The sequence below is a fragment of the Lonchura striata genome, chromosome 5 (assembly GCF_050655825.1).
Source record: "Lonchura striata isolate lonStrDom1 chromosome 5, ASM5065582v1, whole genome shotgun sequence".
Taxonomy (NCBI): domain Eukaryota; kingdom Metazoa; phylum Chordata; class Aves; order Passeriformes; family Estrildidae; genus Lonchura; species Lonchura striata.
In genome coordinates, this window is record NC_140707.1 from 25,836,067 (window position 1) to 25,855,758 (window position 19,692).

The 19,692-nt window shown below is 40.4% G+C and overlaps 1 protein-coding gene across 2 annotated transcripts; it reads right to left on the reverse strand.

Annotated features, from left to right (window-relative positions):
* Window positions 1–915: 915 nt before the first annotated feature.
* On the reverse strand, window positions 916–19,398 carry SPTY2D1 (SPT2 chromatin protein domain containing 1). 2 transcript variants are annotated; one of them, XM_085581459.1, is made up of 6 exons: window positions 19,253–19,398; window positions 9,629–9,743; window positions 6,405–8,000; window positions 5,452–5,608; window positions 5,254–5,331; window positions 916–4,035 (listed from the first exon to the last, which is right to left on the reverse strand). In XM_085581459.1, the coding sequence occupies exons 3-6, from the start codon at window positions 7,921–7,923 to the stop codon at window positions 3,939–3,941; spliced, it is 1,851 nt and encodes a 616-aa protein (XP_085437585.1). In that variant the 5' UTR covers window positions 7,924–8,000; window positions 9,629–9,743; window positions 19,253–19,398; the 3' UTR covers window positions 916–3,938. The 2 variants fall into 2 exon arrangements, with proteins under 2 accessions (XP_085437585.1, XP_021381326.3); XM_021525651.4 differs by lacking the exon at window positions 19,253–19,398 and adding an exon at window positions 19,092–19,241.
* Between the last annotated feature and the right edge of the window lie 294 nt (window positions 19,399–19,692).

The following is a 19,692-nucleotide window of genomic DNA, read 5'->3' on the forward strand; positions in this document are numbered from 1 at the left end:
GGAAGTGGGTCACAGGCCCAGATGATCAGAACAATCATTTACTTCCACCATCAAAGCAGAAAACCCTTCCAGAGGGGACAGCCATCAAGGGAGTTAAGACCCCTTTACATGGGAATATGGAAATCCAGAAGGATGTTGCTTGTGAACACTTCAAATGCAAAATATTCGAGGCAATGGGCACACTTGGATATATTATCATTCTAAATACACATTCCTCCAAGTACATACCGTGTCAAGCCTAAACTGCAGGAGACACCAGGAACTTTCAGATTTTTCTGAAGGGTTAAGTGACTCCATTACATTTTTCATACCTTCTTGCTGGCTGCATGAGAACCATTCTCAAAGAACATTCAGACTGACACTGTTGTATGTGAGAGCTCAGAAACAGCAGAAAGCAATTCTGATAAATCTTCCATAAAAGTAAGCCAATGAGAAATAGCAATAAAATATTTAATGCCTATAATTTATTGTATACATACTCTGCAAAATTTATATGCATTTGGTGTCTGCTAAAGTACACACTTCCTTGACAGCACCAGAAAGCAGGTAAGCTATGTAGGAGTTTTTAACCTGATTTTGTCACATTGTGTAAAAAGACACTGTGCACACATGAGATCCCCAAAGGAAAAAAAACATTGGCTAAAACTAGAAGCACCGTTATTTACACACTAACTTTAATATTGTATCACACCCACTCACCAAAATAAATAGAAGTACATTCATCACAATTTAAACACCAGTCTCTCAATATATTTATTTTCTGACATGTTTTGGTCTCCAGAAATATGCTATATCTAGAAATATGTATCAGCTACTAGATTATATTACAAAATGCAAAAAAAAAAAATAGAAAATTCGTTTTCCTGGACAATATTTTGGGCTTTACACAAAAATAAATCCAGATTTCCATAGAGATCTCATATACTTCTTGAAAGATTTTTATTTTAAAGCACAGCACAGAGTTGCACACTAAGGCTTCCTGTGATATGCAAAACCCTGGCCTCCAAAAGACATTGCTGTAAAGTGAAATACAGCTCAAGTGTAAATACAAGACATTTTCAAAAAGTAGTCATCAATAGAAAGTGCCCTTCATTTGATTTAGCATTAGCAGTAAAGAAGTAGCTACCTTAATTGTGCAATCAAAGCCAGACCTGGAAGGGTTTTATGAGAGTACATCATTTCACACTCTCAAGTTTAAGGATATAGAATCTGAGATAGCAGAAACTGACCTTTTTATCCTCCTACATTCATTATTTTTTTGACACAATTTAGGAAAAAGGCACATTGTCAAACAGTGAATTAAAAATCTAAAAACCAAACCAGAATTTCCTTAAATACAATTAAATAATTAGCTAACATCCAATCCTGATAAACCAATGTAAGCATTCTTCCAGTTTTTCTTAACCTCAAATTCAGATGCACTTTGGAAGAAGTACTGAAATACTGTCATTAGATGAATACTATTAATCTGGCAAACAGTAAACAGGTTTTTGGATACAAGGTCAGGAATTAAAAAACTATTTAGTTCCTTCCTAGCTGACATACAAATATGCAAGCACATTAAAAGCCAAACATTTATACAAAATAGGAAACCCATCAGCATCCCATGCCAATTATGAGAAAGTACTTCTTGACTGTAAAATTACAAATGTGTCCTTGAATAATTTTTCATATGAAAGAGACAAAACTTAAGCAATGATCACTGTGTGAAGAAAGTTATACAGTTTCTTAGGGAGGCTAGCAGAGTACATTCCAGTCACCATCTAAATGACAAAGTGCTTTACAGATTAAAAAGTTTAACTGCTCTTGCATGGTTAAATAATGAGAAAGTGGTGAAATAATCAGGTTTTACTTAACCTGTATTTGTCTGAAATGCAGATTTCTCTCCCAAATGAACCAATTTCAACTTAATAGATTTCTTTTGCTTCATAAGAGACTTTTTTTCTCCCCAACCAGGCATGAAGTTGCTCACAGATGATACAGCTGTCTGGGTTGATGGACCTCGAGTCTTTCTCCAGCTAAAAATAATCAAAGTACAAACCCAGAACTTGATCATGGTCCCAAAGTCCATTGTCCTGAATGGGTAATTCTAGAAACCAGGGAATCTCCAACAGGAAATTTGAGATGGTCCCAATGCAGCAGAGAATACAACACACTTCTAGACAATCAGGTTACCCTATCTTGCATGGTCTCAAGTGCATATGCTGAGAAACAGTTTTCATTAGTTAACAGAGGAAGTTAAAACTACAGAGGAGTAACAGTGGTATCCCTCACCTGGGTTCCATGTTGGCCAATACTGAGATAGCCTAGAGAATCTATACCAGTAACTTACATCAGTGTTTTCCTGAGACAGTGAAATGGTACACCATTGACAGAAAACATCTTAAAAAGGCAAAGCTGTTTTTTCTTACATTAAGAATCAGATGTTTAAACTTCAGCAGTTTCCAAGACTGTTCCTTACAGGTTGCTATCTGAACTGCTTCCTAGAAGCAGCACTATTAAGCATAGCCCCAATAGGAAAGGTTTCTTTCTTGTTTTTCCACAAGGTAATTTTTTCCTTTTTCTCCACCCCCAACCAACACCCAAAGCCTTTTTTCTATTTTTTAACCTATTTTTAGCTTTAAAACATAGTGGTCTGAAGCAGCTGAAGGCAGATGCTACCAATGGAGTCCTGGAGCTCAGGGCAAAGCTGAGTAGTGACACTGGTGAGCTTTGAAGGGCAACTTGGGGAAATCCAAGTAGATGCAACACCAGATTTGAGCTTCAGGTCTCAGTGCAACTCTTGTCGACTTATATGAACCCTGTGCTAATTGTAAACAAATTCAGTTACTGAAACAAACAGTCTTTAAATGCATAGTTAGAAATAATGTGCAAATATGGGCATTAAGGTAAGTAACTGAACTAACACTCCTGTATTTTAAGGTTTTGGCTTGCTGAAATCAATCACAAGTATTAATCAGTTAAAATGATGTTACTACTGAAAAGCTGCAAATGCATTCTAACAGAACTTAATTCTGATATTCTTTCTGAACAGTAAAACTAATTAGATAAATGACTGCTTCACATTTTAAATAATTTAACCATCGGATGTTTAATGCAAGAAAAAACATAGTTTGTAAAGCAGCAGAAGCTGTTAAACAAATCTGAAGATTTACAGGGCAGGAGACGAATTCCCAAGCATATGCTTGAGCCCAAAAGCACAGGTTACATACAAACACTAGACATTTCTGTTTTCAGGGTGTGTGTTTCTCATACTGAATTAGACTGGCACTGGAATTCCAGACACAGCAAAAGCCAAGATAATCTTTTGGCCATATCCATCACTGCACAGTTTGCAAACGACATGCACTTTTCTGTTTGGAAATAAAGAGGTTCAAATTATTTTTATGGGTCCTCAAATCTAAAGACCTGCAGCACTTTTATTGCCTTAAACACCTGTGGGCTGTGGCTGAATTTACACCCAAGCTACTGCTGTACAGAAGATAACATTTTAACACTTTGAGGCTCAGGCTGGGAGACAGGGCAGGATACAGAGCAATCTCTCCAAGTTTCAAGAAATATCAGGGAACAAGAATGCTATTCCTTTCTTTCAAGTGAATGCAAAATTGGTTTACTGGTACGTGGCCGACAATTCCAAGTCAGTGCATAGCTAGTCAATATTTCTGCTGGCATTTTGAACTGGTTTAATCAATGGAAACATCTATTAATTTTATTCCATTTAATATGCATTAGTGCATTAATTTCTTCATAAAAAACAACCCTGGCAAGTATTAAAAATAAATATCTTATTTAGGTCAAACTAAAGCCTTGCTTTTCAGTGATTTAATCCCTTTAAATATTCTTTTGCCCTCTAACAAGCAAATGGAAACTGAAGTAGAATAAGATGTATGGAGGCAGAGGGAAACAGAAACATGAACAAAGTCAACACCGTAAGTCAGTTAACGTGTCCTCAGCTTCTTGGACTGTCTCTTGCGTTTCAGTTCTTCTTCTTCCCGTCTCAGCTCTTCCAAGTCTTCCTGAACACCGAGTCTCAAGCTGCCAAACAAGATTAAATCCTTTACACTGCTACTCAGGACACTCGAGGTTTTATTTCTACATGCCTGAAAAGCAATGCTAAAACTACTACAGCTGATTTGAAGAATAATTTCATATCAGCACTACTTTAATTATAGAGTGAATGCAGCTTTAAGAAATTAAGATTTTTTTTTTATCATAAGATCAGAATCAGGTAGTTCAATGGAAAAATATATTTAAAACTTCTGTCAAAACAAAGATTGTATAAAAAAATAATAAATTTAATACATAATGTCTTTTTTTTTCTCCCAAAAAGCAGCTACTGAAACACATCTATTGAAAAAGTAAAATTGCATTTAACTCAAGTTTCTCATCTCCACTTCCTTTATGCAACATGTGTAGTTAAAAGTGAGGCAGGAATTCAACTCCGCAAAATCTCACTCTAAGATGTCAACAGAGTTTGGTTAACAGCAACATCACTTTAAAATTCCATTTATTTCTCCTAACTCCACTTAACAGACTATAGCTTTCCATGGGGTGCAGATATTCTTCAGGTGCCAGGAAGTATAAGGACACTGACTGTAACTTCAAAGATGCAAATTTCTCATGTTCAAGGCACCTTTGGAATAACTATATAGAACCAAAGAATTTGGTGACTCCATGTATTCCAATATTTGCATTTTCTATAATAAAACCTTATAGCTTTCAAAAAGCTTGAACCATCACTCATTTAAAAACAAAGAATCGGCTTATCTCATAAGAATTCTGCAGGCCCAAAGGCCAAAACCAACATGAAATTATCATCTTCATAATTTAAATCAGTGACTATACAAGCTGGTCAGCATACTTTTTATTCTTCTATAGAAATAGACACACACACCTGTAGAGATAAAAACAAATAGAATTTCCAGACCTCAAACTAGCAGAATATTGTAATGCTTGGGACCAACTAAAGTACTTGGAATTTCAAATGAAATGTATAATTTTTAAAATATTTTTTGAAATTAATTAGTTTTGGTTTTTATTAGTTCCTGACAAGCAAGGTTTGTGATAGCTAAGGACATACACAACTTATTTAGTGTATCCACCACTGGCTGTATGAATTCTATCTTTTACTTAAGCTTTCTTATAAAAAATGGTAAGGCTTGCTGTTAAAAGCAGAGTGGATATTTGCTAGCTTAGCCCTGTCTTCAGCAAACAAACTTTGCAATTTGTACCCAAGTTCAAATCCATGCATACCTCCTAGCTTCTTCTTTCTGTTGCTCTCTCCAGCTGCTCTCCATATAACGTAAGGCATAGTCACTTTCATCTTTGTACCTAAAAATTAAATATCAGTTTTTAGAACATAAAAAAATAAGCAATGAATTAATATCCCTTCTTAGGAATAATTGTTCTGCTGCTTGTTCTGCAATATTTTGAAGTTGTTACTTCTCTTACCTTTTCCGGTCATAGCCAAATATTTCCCGAATATGTTTTGATATTTCTTCTTGAGGTTCCCCTTCATCTTCAATGAAATCATCCATTTCAGAGTCATATTCATCATCATCATCATCTTCTATTTGTCTCTTGTAACTAATAGGTGGTCTTCCAAGACCTAAATGACAGGAGAGAATAAAATCATTAACTAATAACATGAACATAAGTTTAATTTAACAGTACTTCTCCTTGTCATACCTTGGGCACAGCCATTTTCTGGGTTTCAAGGTTGAAAAACTTCTGCCTCAAGTTAACTAGCATTACTCAGAAATTCAGCAAGAGGAAATACTTCCTGAGTTGTGCTAGAGGAGATTACCTATCAGGATCTGCAGTGGCATCCTGAGGAAGCCACTTAGCAGATATCTGTTCTTTGCTCAGGGTTTTCCAGGCACTTATTCACTCTACACTGCTTGCTCCTGATCCAAAAAAAGTTTTTAGAATGGCTTGTCACTGATAAGATAAATCTGCCAAAACACTGAAATGTAAAACCTGTGAGCTATTTTTCATCTAGTCTTTCAAGCATCTGTTATTTAAGATACTACAAAGTTTTATAGACCAATTATTAAGCAGTGCTGGAAGCAAATCCTTGAACTCTTTTCCTTTTAACAGCATTTGTATACCGATATCCATCACAGGCTGCTTAGTTTTTTTTCATGTGGTACTTCATACCTGTATTTCACACCTTCACTTCTGTATTGCAAAAATTATGAGCATAGGTAAAAATAAATAAAATTAATGAAAAGCTGCTATATTTAATATTGTTTCCATTGTTGAACTACTCTTATCTGAGTTTCACTTGGGTTTTTTCCAATTCTTCTCTCCACTGGGGGACAGGGCATACGAGCAGCTGCATGGTACTTAGTTGCCAGATAAACAACAACAGTGAAAAAATGCTTTGTTCTATAAACACCTACCTTGTGGATGAAGCACAGGTCTATGCCCTGGAAAAGGTCTCATTCCATTCACCTGTCCATTGCTAGGTCTTGTGACAAGGTTTTTAGAAGAAATGGTTTCTGACACAACAGTACACCTGGGTTTCACAGCTGTTCCTGGGCTGCTGCTTGGTCGCACAGATCCTGCGCTTGTGCTGATGCCTGGCCTCCCTGGGCCAGTGCCCAAGCTGCCGCCTGGGCGCTTGGCTCCTGTGCTTGGACTGATTCCTGGCCTTCCTGGTCCTGTTCCCAGGCTGCTGCCTGGTCTCCCTGGTCCTATGTTTGTGCTGCTGCCTGGCCTTCCTGGTCCAGTGCCCAAGCTGCCGCCCGGTCGCTTAAGTCCCACACCTGAGCTGCTGCCCGGTCGCCCAGGCCCTGTGCTCGAGCTGCCCATTGGCCTTCCCGGTCCCACGCCTGAGCCACCTCCCGGTCGCCCAGGCCCTGTGCTTGAGCTGCTGCTGGGCCTCCCAGGTCCTGCAGCTGAGCTGCTGCCCAGTCGCCCAGGTCCTGAGCTTAAACTGCTTCCCGGCCTTCCCGGTCCCATGCCAGAACTGCTGCTTGATCGCCCCGGTCCTGCACTTGAACCACCACCGGGATGTCCAGGTCCTCCTTTTCCTAAGCTGCTGCCAGATCCTTTTGTGTTGGAGTTGATTCCATGTTGAAGAGCTGCAGGCTTTCCTGGTTTTGCATGGGCAGACTTTTTCAGGCTGGATTCTTTCGCAGATGACATTTTCTGAGCCCCATTGGCCGTGGGTTTTGAGGGTGGCACATGAGAGTTTGAGCCAGACTTTCTAATACCATTGACAGGTAATTTATTATGAGTACTAGTAGTAGAGCTTTTTAAGGAACCATTTTGTGAGTTTTTTTCCATTTGATCAAGTCTGGAAGAAGATGATGACCGTGGGTGTTTTTCAGTCAATGCTGGTGCTTTGGATTTCTTATCAATACCACCCATAGAAAGTGACAGACTGCTTTTAGATGTGGAATGTTTATCTACTGCACTTTTGTTAAGTTTTGTGTTTACAGATGCTTTTTGAGAAGATAGTTTTTTTGAAGAACTGGATATCCCTGTAGGCTTAATCTCCTTCTCATTTTTCTTATGCATTTCTACTTTTTTGTTTTTGCGTCCCAAAAACTCCCTCTCTCTCAATTCTTCTGCTGTTCTGGGCCTCTCTTCTACCTTTTTCACTCGTTTTATTTCCACTGGTTCATATTGTTTCTTTTCAGCAAGCCTCAAGAGCTCTGCAAAGTTCAGAGGTGCTGGTGCACTTTTGGGAGGTGCCTTTGGTTTCACTGCAGCTTTGGATGGTTTCTCTTCATATTCTTCTTGCTCATGCTCAGATTCCGTCTGACAGTATTCAAGTTGCTCAGTTTCATCTTCTGTTGCATACTCAGCCTCTGGGGCCTGAGTAACATTCTCACAAGCCCTCCTCTTTTTAGGCTTCTCTTCAACAGGAACACCATTATAGCCATAAAAATTATCCTTTGTTCGTGAGGCCATAGCTCTTGCCTTTCTGTCATGTTTCAGTTCAATACGCCTTGCCAAGAGCTGCTCTTTCTTCCTTCTTTCTTCCAGTGCTGCAAGAAAATCAGAAGATATGCAAAAAGCACTACTTTTTATTTCAATATTTCCCAAACTAACAAATCACTTAGGACAGTAACTTAAGGATATCTGGCTAATAGCGATCCAAAATAGACAAGAAAGTGATCCCAGGTCTGCCAACAGGACAGGCTGACCCTCCTGTGTCAGCTGCTCCAACAAAGGCAGGCAATTGAGTAAAATACTGCTCTAACAAAACCCATTAAGGCTTTCTGAGGGAAACAGCTTTCCAGGATGCATGAAAATTGTGGAGAACCTTTGTATAAAAAGATACAGAAGTTATGGGATGTCTGCAATTGAACAAGAGAATTTTGAGACACTATACAGAACTTACTATCAAATGTTTAAGGGAAGTTGAGGAAGGGGAGGGAGTAAGAAATAGCCTAAGTCTGTGTGTAGAGGGATATGGAGGAGACACAGAAGCAGCTGAACACAGATAAACAACCAGCTGGTTATTACACAAGTCTGATAGAGCCCTGTGTCCTATCTCCACAGTCTGCCCTATATCCTTACTGTTCTGGTTTAGCTGTTTTCTGCATAAGTATGCTCTCTATCTTGTGTCTGTGACCTGCTGACAAGAGTCAGGATGAACTAGCTAGTGAATGAGAAATCTAAATACCAAAGACTGGACAGACCAAGGAGTAGGAGCTAAATACCAAAAAGGATTCAGAAAATGTAAAAATTCCTAGAAAATGTATTGGGTCACTCATGTTTTGGATGCCTATGAAAGTACCATTCCTTGTCTGTGTTATTCTATTGTCAAGGGCTGTGATAGCACAGTGTGTGCCAGCATACTTCATGTGGAATTAATGCTTAGTCTTGCTTCTGGCTGGATCTGTCAGCAGGCTTAAGGAACAGACTCATGACTGGTCCAGGAGAGGAGGAATAACCTGGGCCATCCAGTCCATCAGATTTGGTTACCTTTAATAAAACATTAACATCAGTGATAGTATAGGGATAAAACGTTTCTAAAATCATGGGATATTCAGGGGAGTTGGAAAGAAAGGTTGGGCCTGGTAGGCCCTGGGAAGATGTTAGGGTAGGCCCTGAGAAAATGTTGGGCTTTACTGGAGCATGCAAAACTGCACTGGTATAATAATTTAATGACTATGATAAATGAAATGATTGTTATATGTGATGATTGTTTGGTAATTGGATATGATTATTGTTTAATCGTAACATCAGAAACAATGCAGTACTAATTTATTCCATAGCCTATTTAAAGGGAGTATAAAAGTACAGAAACTACATCTCAGACTCTTTAAAACTTATTGTATTGATACATTAGATTAAGACAGAACATTGGCAACTCTTTCCATTTATCAAAGTTAAGCTAATGAAAGTTGCAATAGTTTTTTGCTCTTCACCTTAACTGCTTTCTCAGTCTCCAGCCATAAATCCTGATGTAGCTGAATAATGTTTTAACCCCTCAGAAAAGCAAGCAAATGTCCCAAGCTCTTACTTAGTCCTAGCTTTCCCTCAGCATCAGGTCTATGCATAAATTCCAGAAACAGAGGAGCAGCTGTATTTGCAAGAAATTTTACTAAGGTGACCAATAGCAAAAAATAAATGCAAGTCTCCCATAGGAGATATTTCGTACTTTTACCTTTTTTTCTCTTTTCCTCTTCTTGTCGTCTGAGAAATGCTTGCACTGCTGCGGACTCTACACCCTTGACTTTGGGAACTTTTTTGGGAGGACCAACAGCCAAACTGTACCTTTTCTGCAAAGAACAAAATTATGTCAGAAGAGTTAAGAAAGTTTAAAAAAAATCAGTCTTTAAAACTGAGGAGTTGCATAACAGTCCTGTACTTGACTTCAGCACAGAGACAGTACAGAGTAAACAATGAATTCCCACTGAAACAATGTTGTGCTGGATACATTTGACTCACGGTTGTACTTTCAGGCTGAGCAACCAGCCCCAAGTCCTTGGAAAAGACTTGCAAACTAGAAAGTGCCTGGTCTAAAGAAGTAGAGATATCTTGAAAAATTCTTTGAAAGGTGGTTTTGTAACCATCAGAAGAATAAGACAACCAAAGCCCAGAACAAGATAGGACTAAGACAAACTCATCTGTCTTGTCTATGCCATATAGTTGTCTGGCCAGCAGACAACTATAAAACCCTATAAAAATTGCCATCAGGACGAGTGTGATTTGAGCTTTGCCTGAACTGCAGCTTAACTGGATGACAGGTGACCCTTTGAGCAGTGATGTCTCTCAGGGTTAGAAATTCCTCACTTGGAATTAAGAGATCCTTCCTTACCCAAGGTGGAAAGATCCCTTACTCATGACAGATCCTCAGTAGGTGACAGAGGATGTTGCATTAGTATTATGAAACATTACTAATCCACCCACCCCATATTATGACAAACACTGTATGGATAATTCCACTAGATATATACCATTGGCCAAGCCTGAGACTAAGAATGGATTCAGCCACTCTAAACTGAGTTTAGAAAGCAAGGAGTCCACTCAGAACCTTGTGTTTCAAAAGGACTGTACTTCTTGCTCTCTGCATTGCCAGTCCCTGAGAATTACTCTAAATGAGCTCATAAATGAATGAATTTGAACTCAGTCTTCTTTTTTGTACGTTTCTTCTATTAATTAATAAGATGAACCTTGCAATAAACTTACTAAACTTTGTCAAACCACTGTTGAACTTTGTTAAATTCCAGTGAATTGTCAAATCATTGTTTTATCTCAAAACACATTGCTGCCTGTCTATTGAGAGAGATACAGTCACACAAATATATCCACAACAGGACTCACTCAGCTTTTGGGAGGCATGAACAGGAAACCAGGAGACATGTAGGGAAACAAAATGAGTGAAATACACCGGACTAAGAAGGAATGCAGTGTCTGCATTGGTAATGGAATAAAAATATTTCAGTTCAGCCTTAGTCTTTGACCAAGGGGAATCAAACCAAACTACAGCCCAAGCTGCCAGAGTAAATTCAATTCCAGACTGCAGGTTTAGAGCTCCATTTTCAGCTTGCTAGTTTCAGGTTACCCAATTCAGTGAAAACACATAAATCAACTCAAAAAATTGAATTACTCCAAAAGCTGGAATGAACTTCACCAGCATAATTAATAGGCTGATGTAAAACCAACAATATCAATTTTAGTTCCTGCTGGCAGTGACCTTAAACACAATATTATTGTACATCAAGGAGTTAGTGACACACACACCAGCTGACCTGAAACTCTACTTATCACCTGAGATCAGTGTGACCTCAGCACTAACTGTGACAGAATACACAGCCCCCACCTGGCACCTGGCAATTACAGCACTTGAACATGGTGTAATTTGCCAGGAGAAGAAAAGGCTCCAGGGAGATCTTGTTGCAGCCTTTCAGTAATGAAAGGGAGCTTATAAGAAAGATGAGGACAGTTTTTAGCAGAGACACTAGCAATAGGACAGGGGGCATTGGTTTTAAAATAAAGATAGTAGATTCTGACTAGAAATTGTTTGGGGGGGGATAGTGAAACACTGGCTCAGATTACCAGGAGAGGCTGTAGACTCCCTATCCCTGGAAACGTTCAAGGTCAGGTAGGACAGAGCTCTGGGTGACCTGACCTGTTTAAAGATGTCCCTGCCCACTGCAGGGGAGTTGGACTAGATCACCTTTAATTGCTCCTAGTCTGTGATTCTACATCTCATTACATCCTGAGGTGAAGCTGCATGTTTCCATATAACATCCTTTTCCTTGGCAGAGGAAATGATAAAATGTGCTACTAACTTCCCAGGACACTCTGCAAAAGCTCTGCAGACTACAACACTGATTACATGCACCACAGACAGGATTTCCACAGCTTGCCATGCTTAAAAGTCTGTCCAGTGCTCTTCAACCTGGCATTCCAGCAACTGAACAGATGTAAAGTTTTCTATGCTACCCCCTTTTCTGCTTCTCAATAAATGTTACTTAAATCAATGTTAAGTGCCCAAATGCCTCTTACTGGGTTCTGTAACAGTCACTTGCACTACTGTTCAGGCATTGCCTATCACAAATATACCAGGTTGTGCCTGAAATGGGAAAAAATAAATTTTTAAAACTTCTTCCTACAAACAAAATACAGAACAAAAAACAAACCAATGAGAGAGACAGTTACAAAGGTAAATACAAGAGAAGGCAGTTAAACACAGAAGCAGAAGGAAAGCAGAATAAATTTAGAAATAAAAGAAACCCCAACCCAAAACTGAGGTTTGAGAGGGTGAGGATTTTTGTTTATTTCAGAACTATGACAATAGATTAAAATCTAAACCAAGATCACCCACATGAGACATGAAGATTCTCACCAAATGAAGGAGATGTGAAAAAAAAAACCAAAATAAAAAAAGCATCACTAAAGAGCCACACAAGTCAGCATTTCTATAAATGTCTTTCTGTCCTCATAAAGCCTTATGAAACTTAAAATAATCAAAATAAAATATCTGGTAAGGAAACTACGATCCAAATGTCTTAGAAGCAATAATCAGGCAGGCTGGCAGCATAACTCCCTATAAACATCAATATCACACAATGGAAGCCTTAATTCACATTTCTGATTAATTGATCAGCAGCAAATGAACAGTTCCTTGGATTACTTTGATCACTAACATGCAAACCCATAAATTAGCTTGAATATACATGCACTAAGAAGCAAGGTTTGGAGGCTCATTTCTAAGCTGCATCCAAAACTGCTCCAAGAAGGGCAGCTACAATACCAGCCACTTGTAGTCTTCTTGAGAAGTTTCTGAAATGACCAGAGCACAATTACTAAGGTGCACCATCCACATACATTGCATATTAAAATCTGCCATGACACCTCATCACATTAAAGACCTGCTCCAGGCAAGCTCATTTACTGAGCTTCACTTCTCTGCAAGGAAGTTTACCACAACCTGAGAACTTATATTCTTGTTTGCACCAAATGTGTTCCAGGACTTGACTGCTCAGGAAACCTGAACTGCCATGCAGCAGTGCCTCTCAGCTTTTGCTCAAATGTGGCCCACGGCTCTGTGTCCCAAAGAAATCTGGTTTATTCCATTTGAACTGGAACAGACAGAGAAGCAAAGCAAGCCAAACATTATCAGTCAAAATCCTGTCAGAAACAGCTTGAAGCAAATTAGTACCTTAGAAATTATTTGCACTACTTTGTAGTATACTCATCTTAGTATAATGATGTCTCTGTAAATGATCTTATAAAGTTAAACATGTCATGTTTTGCCATTGGTAACCTAATTTGGCAAAGCTTCATTTAATTATTCCATTTCAACTGTACCCTCAGTTTAGTAAACTCTGTTTTAAAAACTGTGTAGGACTCAAGCTTCTTTTCTAGCCTAAATGACTTTGTGCCTAAGGAGCAACTTTGAAAACTGCTAAACAGCAGGGACAAATGTCGATTGATCTATTCTGTTGGGAAACCTTATAAAGAATTAAAGTGATGGGGAAGCAGTTTTCAGGCTTTGTTTTGCTGCACTGTGACCAACGACCCTATCCAGGAGCAAGTTTGTAAAGCAGCTGGACAGACAAGCTAGTTTCTGACTGCTGACACAATGACAAATTACGCAAAATTTAAATTAAAACTTCCAATCAGTAGCATTTGTTTATATTGACTAACAACTGAAAACACAGCAAAACAATTCATAAATGAATATCCATTTTTTGTACTATTGCTGATACAACTCTTGTTCATCTTCATTTAGTAACAGCATAAAATAACCTGCTTGAACTGTAGCCTTTCTAAAAGCACTGAACCATACACTCATTCTACAAACACTAATAAAGTGTTTTATATGCAGTGCAAATGAATATGCATCAGACTGCAGGTAAAGCAGGCAAAATAAGCCAGCACATGTCACTATACCATCCAAACAGCACTATTCTGGCTTTTAATAACTATTGCTAAGTTGGTTAAATCAACAGAGGAATAGAAATGTTTAGCCCTTAGGAAAGGCAGGTCATGCTGTTCCCAGAACATTGCACTCAGGCTGTAAACAATGACTATTTGCTCTGAAGTCACTGACTTCCTTCAAAACGTGGTACATGATTCTTATAGAGTTGTAGCTACTTTCACGTCAGCACTCAAGTACCAAATCTTGGGCTAGAAAACAGAATTTACAAAATAATTGCAGACATTTTGGCACCCAAATAAAGCCCCAAGGGGCCTACACCAAACACCAGTGCCAACCAGAAGCAGCATAGTAGTAATTTTGCCTTTAACAATGGTCAATATTTAAACAAGTGCCAATGCAAGATCAATGCAAGTGATCAATTCTGCCAAACCAAATTCTCAAGTACAGCACCTGTGCAGCTCAGTTACTGCAATGGGCTTGCACATGCAGTGCAAAGACCATTCCACTTGTGTTATCCACTGCAGGCAACTTGCAGGGGCTCTCACAGGCTGAGGAGAGTCTTTTATTTGCTTGATTTTCACTAGCATGTTACAACACTTTGCCTGTTCTTCACAGATAATTTTCTTCCTTATCATTTGCCAGGACATGTAACCTTCTCCAATGTGAAGTACCTGTTTCCTCCCAAATATTCTTCAGGGTTGTCTAAAGCTGCAATGCAAGATGAAACCAGAAGTACTTATTCTATCACCATCTGTTGAAACCAGGTGGGGCAGAGTTCTTTATCTCTTCCATGACCCATCCCCCGTTACTCGGGATGGGGGGGTGTATCCTCTGTTAATGGGCCATCTGTTAAAGCCAAATGGGGCAGTTTTGTTTATCTCTTCCAGGACCCAGCCTGTCTGGGAGATATCTGCTGTAAATGGGCCATTGAGTCTTACTGACGTTCCACCCAGGGAGAGGAGCCAGGCATCCCCACCTAGATAAAAATCTGATATTTGGAATACCAGGGGATCCCTTTTCCACTAAATTCCCAAAGGAAGACCAGGCCCATCTACACTACCGCTGGACCTTCAGAGAAAAACTACACCACCCTTCAGTAGGATCATTGCTTCAACAGAACCACATCTGTCACTGCAGGAGGATTGTAGCCACCATTTAATCAGACTGCTAACAACATCCTGACCAACAGGGTGTCAAGTTGTATTCTGACTCTGCCAGTGTTTTTATGTATCACTGCATTTTAATTTTAATTTTCCTAGTAAATAATTGTTATTCCTATTCCCATAGCATTGCCTAAGAGCCCCTTAATTTCAAAATTATAATAATTCAGAGGGAGGGGGGTTTACATTTTCCATTTCAAGAAAGGCTTCCTTCCTTAGCAGACACCTGTCTTTTTAAACCAAGACAAGGGTATAATTTTCTGAGAACATCAGGAATGGTTCATCCACCACATACATCCTTGTTTGTGCCACTCCTCTCACAATGCCAATCCCTCAAAAGTCAGCTTTCCATATAGTAAGTGGCCATTTGTGTTCACTGCCCAGGGGCCTCTGCCCTTCATCCTGAACTGGTATTTCCAAAGCTTCTGCTGCAGATTGACCACGGAGCTCCCAGCAGCTGACTCTGCAGTGAGACCGTCTTAGAATAGGCACACGGTGATTTCGCAACTGCTGCTTTCAATTTCTGGTTGTGACAAAGTAAATAGTAGGTAACAAGCATGTTTAAATTTGCTTCACTTCAGGTTCTAACAGCTTCTACCAAGAGAAAGATAAAACGCTCAGCTTATCCGCTCACACTGTTCTCCTCTCCCAAAACCAATTCAACAGGTTCATACATTTTATTCCTAAAAAAAGCAAAGGTTTTCTTCCAATTTTGCAACTGCTGCTACAACACCCAAGCAGAACCTTTATCTGGAAAAAAAAAATGCAGATTTCTTCTATTAAAAATTACTTCACACAGAAAAAAACCAAAACCCATACTTTATGCTTTCCTTTCTATAGTGGCATTGTGGTCCCCATTTTCATCTGCTTTTGCAAAAAAAAAAAAAAAAAAAAAAGTTGAAAACGTTGCTAGCCAGCATTTAAACCTCGACAGTCTCGAACTTTACTATCAGGTCAGTCAAGCTGAGAGCAAAAGCCCTCCTCACCCCTGCCAACATTTCACATTGTGTATCTTGCAGTTCCCTCCTGTGGAGGTTGATGTAATCCAAATAATTTTAGCCCCGTTTTGAGGCCAGTTTTAAGCACACAATAAATGCACACACATCAATCGATGGGAATCTGGTCCTATAGCATCAATCTGCACTTCACAGCCATTCCCATTATTTCTCATGCTGGGTTTCTCTTGCCTGCGGGCAAACGCTCGATAATTTGTAGATTAGAATTCGATGGGCAGGCTCTGTAACTCAAGGTCCTCTGAACAAACTCGGGGATTCTGTTAGTGTTTCACTCCACAAATACTGAATTCCTCCTGGGCTACTTGTATCTGTCAGCTTCACTGGAGGCTGCTTTGTATCAGCCCAGCTTACAGTGAGACCTCACAAGTGCTGACGTGGCTCACAAGCTCTTTCAGTTTTGCATCACCTCTTTGTGGCTAAATTGTACCAGATTTATGTAAATTCTGTACACCAAAGTTTCGCCCTCAGTTAAAAATAATCGGGAGCAATATGAGATGCTTATATTGTCATTAATAGCTTATTAGACATTAAGGTGAAATAAAAGAATCGCTCGGTTCCAACTGCCTCAAGGTTTTCTTTTTTAAGCTGCAATAAAATTTCATATTTTAAAGAATAGCTACAATAAAAAATATCTGAAAGTGCTTTGTCATGTCATGTAAAACACGTGGCATAACACACTATACTGATTTCACAAAAAAGAGTGACACAATCTATTTAAATCTCTCTAAAGTCAACATTAAATCTCGTAACTGCTATCATGTCTAGTCAAAGCAAGACCACACTGAAAATCTAATGAAGTGCTAATATGAACACAGGTAACAAAACACAGCAATGAAACCCCTATGGAATATTAGAGGATAAAACCCAGGGCTCTACTCAGCAACTGCTGTGAAGATGATTAGCAGCACATCATTAACAGCTTAGATAGTAAGATAGATCCATATATGTACTGCTTTATTTAGAAACAAAACCCCATGCAACTAATAGGGCACCAAAAGGCTGATTTCAGCAATGTTCCTTTTGAATCTGGATTTCCATAGGGAGATGAACAAGCAGATTTGTTTTAATAGGGACATGATGTAATATCTGCTTTATCCAGGCCCCTCTTTTACAATAGAAGGCCACATTATTTCTTAGAGTTTTTTTGTAGTTTCCACTTTGAACTAAACACTACCTGTTATAGTGTGTGTGTACATATATTTATATATACTTTAAATATACACTACTTGTTCATGTCACTGTTTTTCATTACAAAAGGCATAGAACATTTAGTTAGGTGCATTGTAAAGTTTAAAACAAACTTCTCAGAAATTCAGAGGATACGCTTGTTAATGCAGAAACTAACATTTCTGGAACCTGGTAATTTTATATACCAGTAAATGTGTAATTAGCCTATACAGTGTTTTTAATAAAAGTATTTAAAAATAATTATATTCTTCTTATATAAACACATTTAATATACTAGGTTTAACACAGTGGAGTTGTTTAGATGTCCAGTGATTGTAAAATCTCCATGGGCTTCCTTTTAAAGACCAGCAGCTGCAAATAGCTTCAAGCAGTGCCAAGTGCAGCTCTGCTTTTGCTCAGAGACTGGGGCCAACTCCAGAGTAAAAAGCTGCACCACTAATGTGCTAAACCAAACTGTTTCAACTATGGATCCAATTGCACTCTCACTCCATGAGTTAACCAGGAATTAGGAAATCCTAATGCTGCCTTTACTAGAAGAGGGTGAATGAGGTAAACCCTCATTCATTGCACAAGAAGTAGGATCCCCTCCCTCCACCATCATATCCATGATGGAGTTTATGGCAGATATTTTATCAATTCATCATCATGCATTAAAACTTGTGACAAAAAAAGTAATGGCACACACAGTAAAGCTGCATGGGGAAACTGAGAACATAAAAAGAAGTTTTAAACATCTAAAATAATAATAATAACCTAGTGACAACTGAATGAAACAGTTTAAGACAAATCATATTATTAAATATCCTAAAGTATTTCTGTATTTGTTATCTTATTATTTATGTTATGAATCAGATTCCTATGTAGGGTCAGAGAGAAATTAAATGTTCCTAAATACAAAAAAATTGATTTTATAAGATTTTAAACCTACAACAGAATCTGATTCGTTTCACATCTACCATATGGCTGGCACATATTATCAACTGGTCATGCTATAAGTGAACATTGCCAAAGTTTTAGTAATGATACAGAGACACTGAGATATTCAGTAGTTCTGACACCACCAAAATGAAGACACTGTACAATTGAGATTATGGCTTTTTTTTCTGGTTTTCCCACAGTTTTTGCTAAAAACAACTACCCCTCATTTACACTGGGGTTAAGCAAACTAATCATAGAAACAGAACTCTGGCAATTCCGTTGAAGAGCAAACAGTGCCTCCCAGTCTAGTGGCTACTGAGGAGAAAATATTTTTTATATTCACGCATGACTTATAATTCGGGTCCTCCCAGAGGAACGAAACCCAGGATATGAATGCATGAAAATGCCACGTGCCCTTCCTCCTGCCAGACTTCATCTAGGCGAGTCAGTGGCTATTGCACACGGAATCCACGTTACCGATACTTGAACTAGAACACAAACTGCTGAAGCACAGACCTCGGAGCAATATTAACAAGATACCAAAAGCCTTCCGCCAATCCTCCCCACAGCGCTGTTACACCTTAGTCCTTCGCACACAGAGACCTGACACAACGCAGCCCATTCACCCCGAACTTGTCACTTTGCCTCCGACTCGCACTTGAGACGTGGCACGTTCGCGTTTTCCGAGCCAACAAAAGGACTTCGCCGGCTTTTAGCCGTGCCTTTCCCCGCAGCCCGGCTCTGCTCCCGGGAGGGATGCCGGCACTGCCGGAGCGGGGCGGGGACGGCCCGGGGTGCCGGCACCTGTTGACAGCAGCGCCCCGCTCGCAGCCGGCTCTGGCCCCAGCGCGGACCGGCCCCGGCCGGCGAGGCCAAGGCCCGGCCCGGCGGCGGGCGCTGCCCGGGCAGGGCTCCCGCGGGGCCTCCCCGGGCCCGACCGCCCCCCCGGCTCACCGGCACCGCGTTCAGCCCCTGCTGCTCCGAGGCCATCACGAGAATGTTGTGGAAATCCATGGCACGGCCGGAACGCGGGGGGCTGCGGCAGCCGCCCCGCTCGCACCGCCCGCCGCCCCCCGCCCGCCCGGCCCCGCTCGCTTCCGCCCGCTGCCGCCTACCCTTTATATAAGCTCGCCTGGCGCCGGCGTCACTTCCCCTGTGGCGGAGCCTCAGCTCGGGAAACGGGGCTGGACCAGGGGAGGGGACGGCGAGAGGCGTCTCGGGAGCCCCGCAGGAGGGCTCGGAGCGGCGGCGGGGCGGCCTTATGAGACCCCCGGAGCCCCGGCCCCGCCCGGCGCTTCTCGCCGCCCCCCGCTCGCAGCTGCCGCCGGTGCCGCGATTGTCCCTCCGCCCACCCCGGCTGCGCCCTGGGGAGAGGCTGGCTGCGAGGGCGCGCAGTGACGGCACGGGCGGTGATGGCTTCGAACTGGCGGGGAGTAGGTCTAGATCAGGGGTCACGAAGGAATTCTCTACTGCGAGGGTGGTGAGGCACCGGGACCGCTTGCCCAGAGAAATTGTGGGTTCCCATCCCGGAAAGTGGTCAAGGAGTGGGTGGATG

Excerpts from the sequence above, each read along its gene's own strand:
- SPTY2D1 (XM_021525651.4), bottom strand. The coding sequence starts at position 19,151 with ATGGATTTCCACAACATTCTCGTGATGGCCTCGGAGCAGCAGGGGCTG. Across the intron at positions 9,744-19,091 it reads AGGGGCTGAACGCGGTGCCG|AAAAGGTACAGTTTGGCTGT; the intron begins GTGAGCCGGGGG and ends TGTTCTTTGCAG. Across the intron at positions 8,001-9,628 it reads AGAGGAAAAGAGAAAAAAAG|CACTGGAAGAAAGAAGGAAG; the intron begins GTAAAAGTACGA and ends ATTTTCTTGCAG.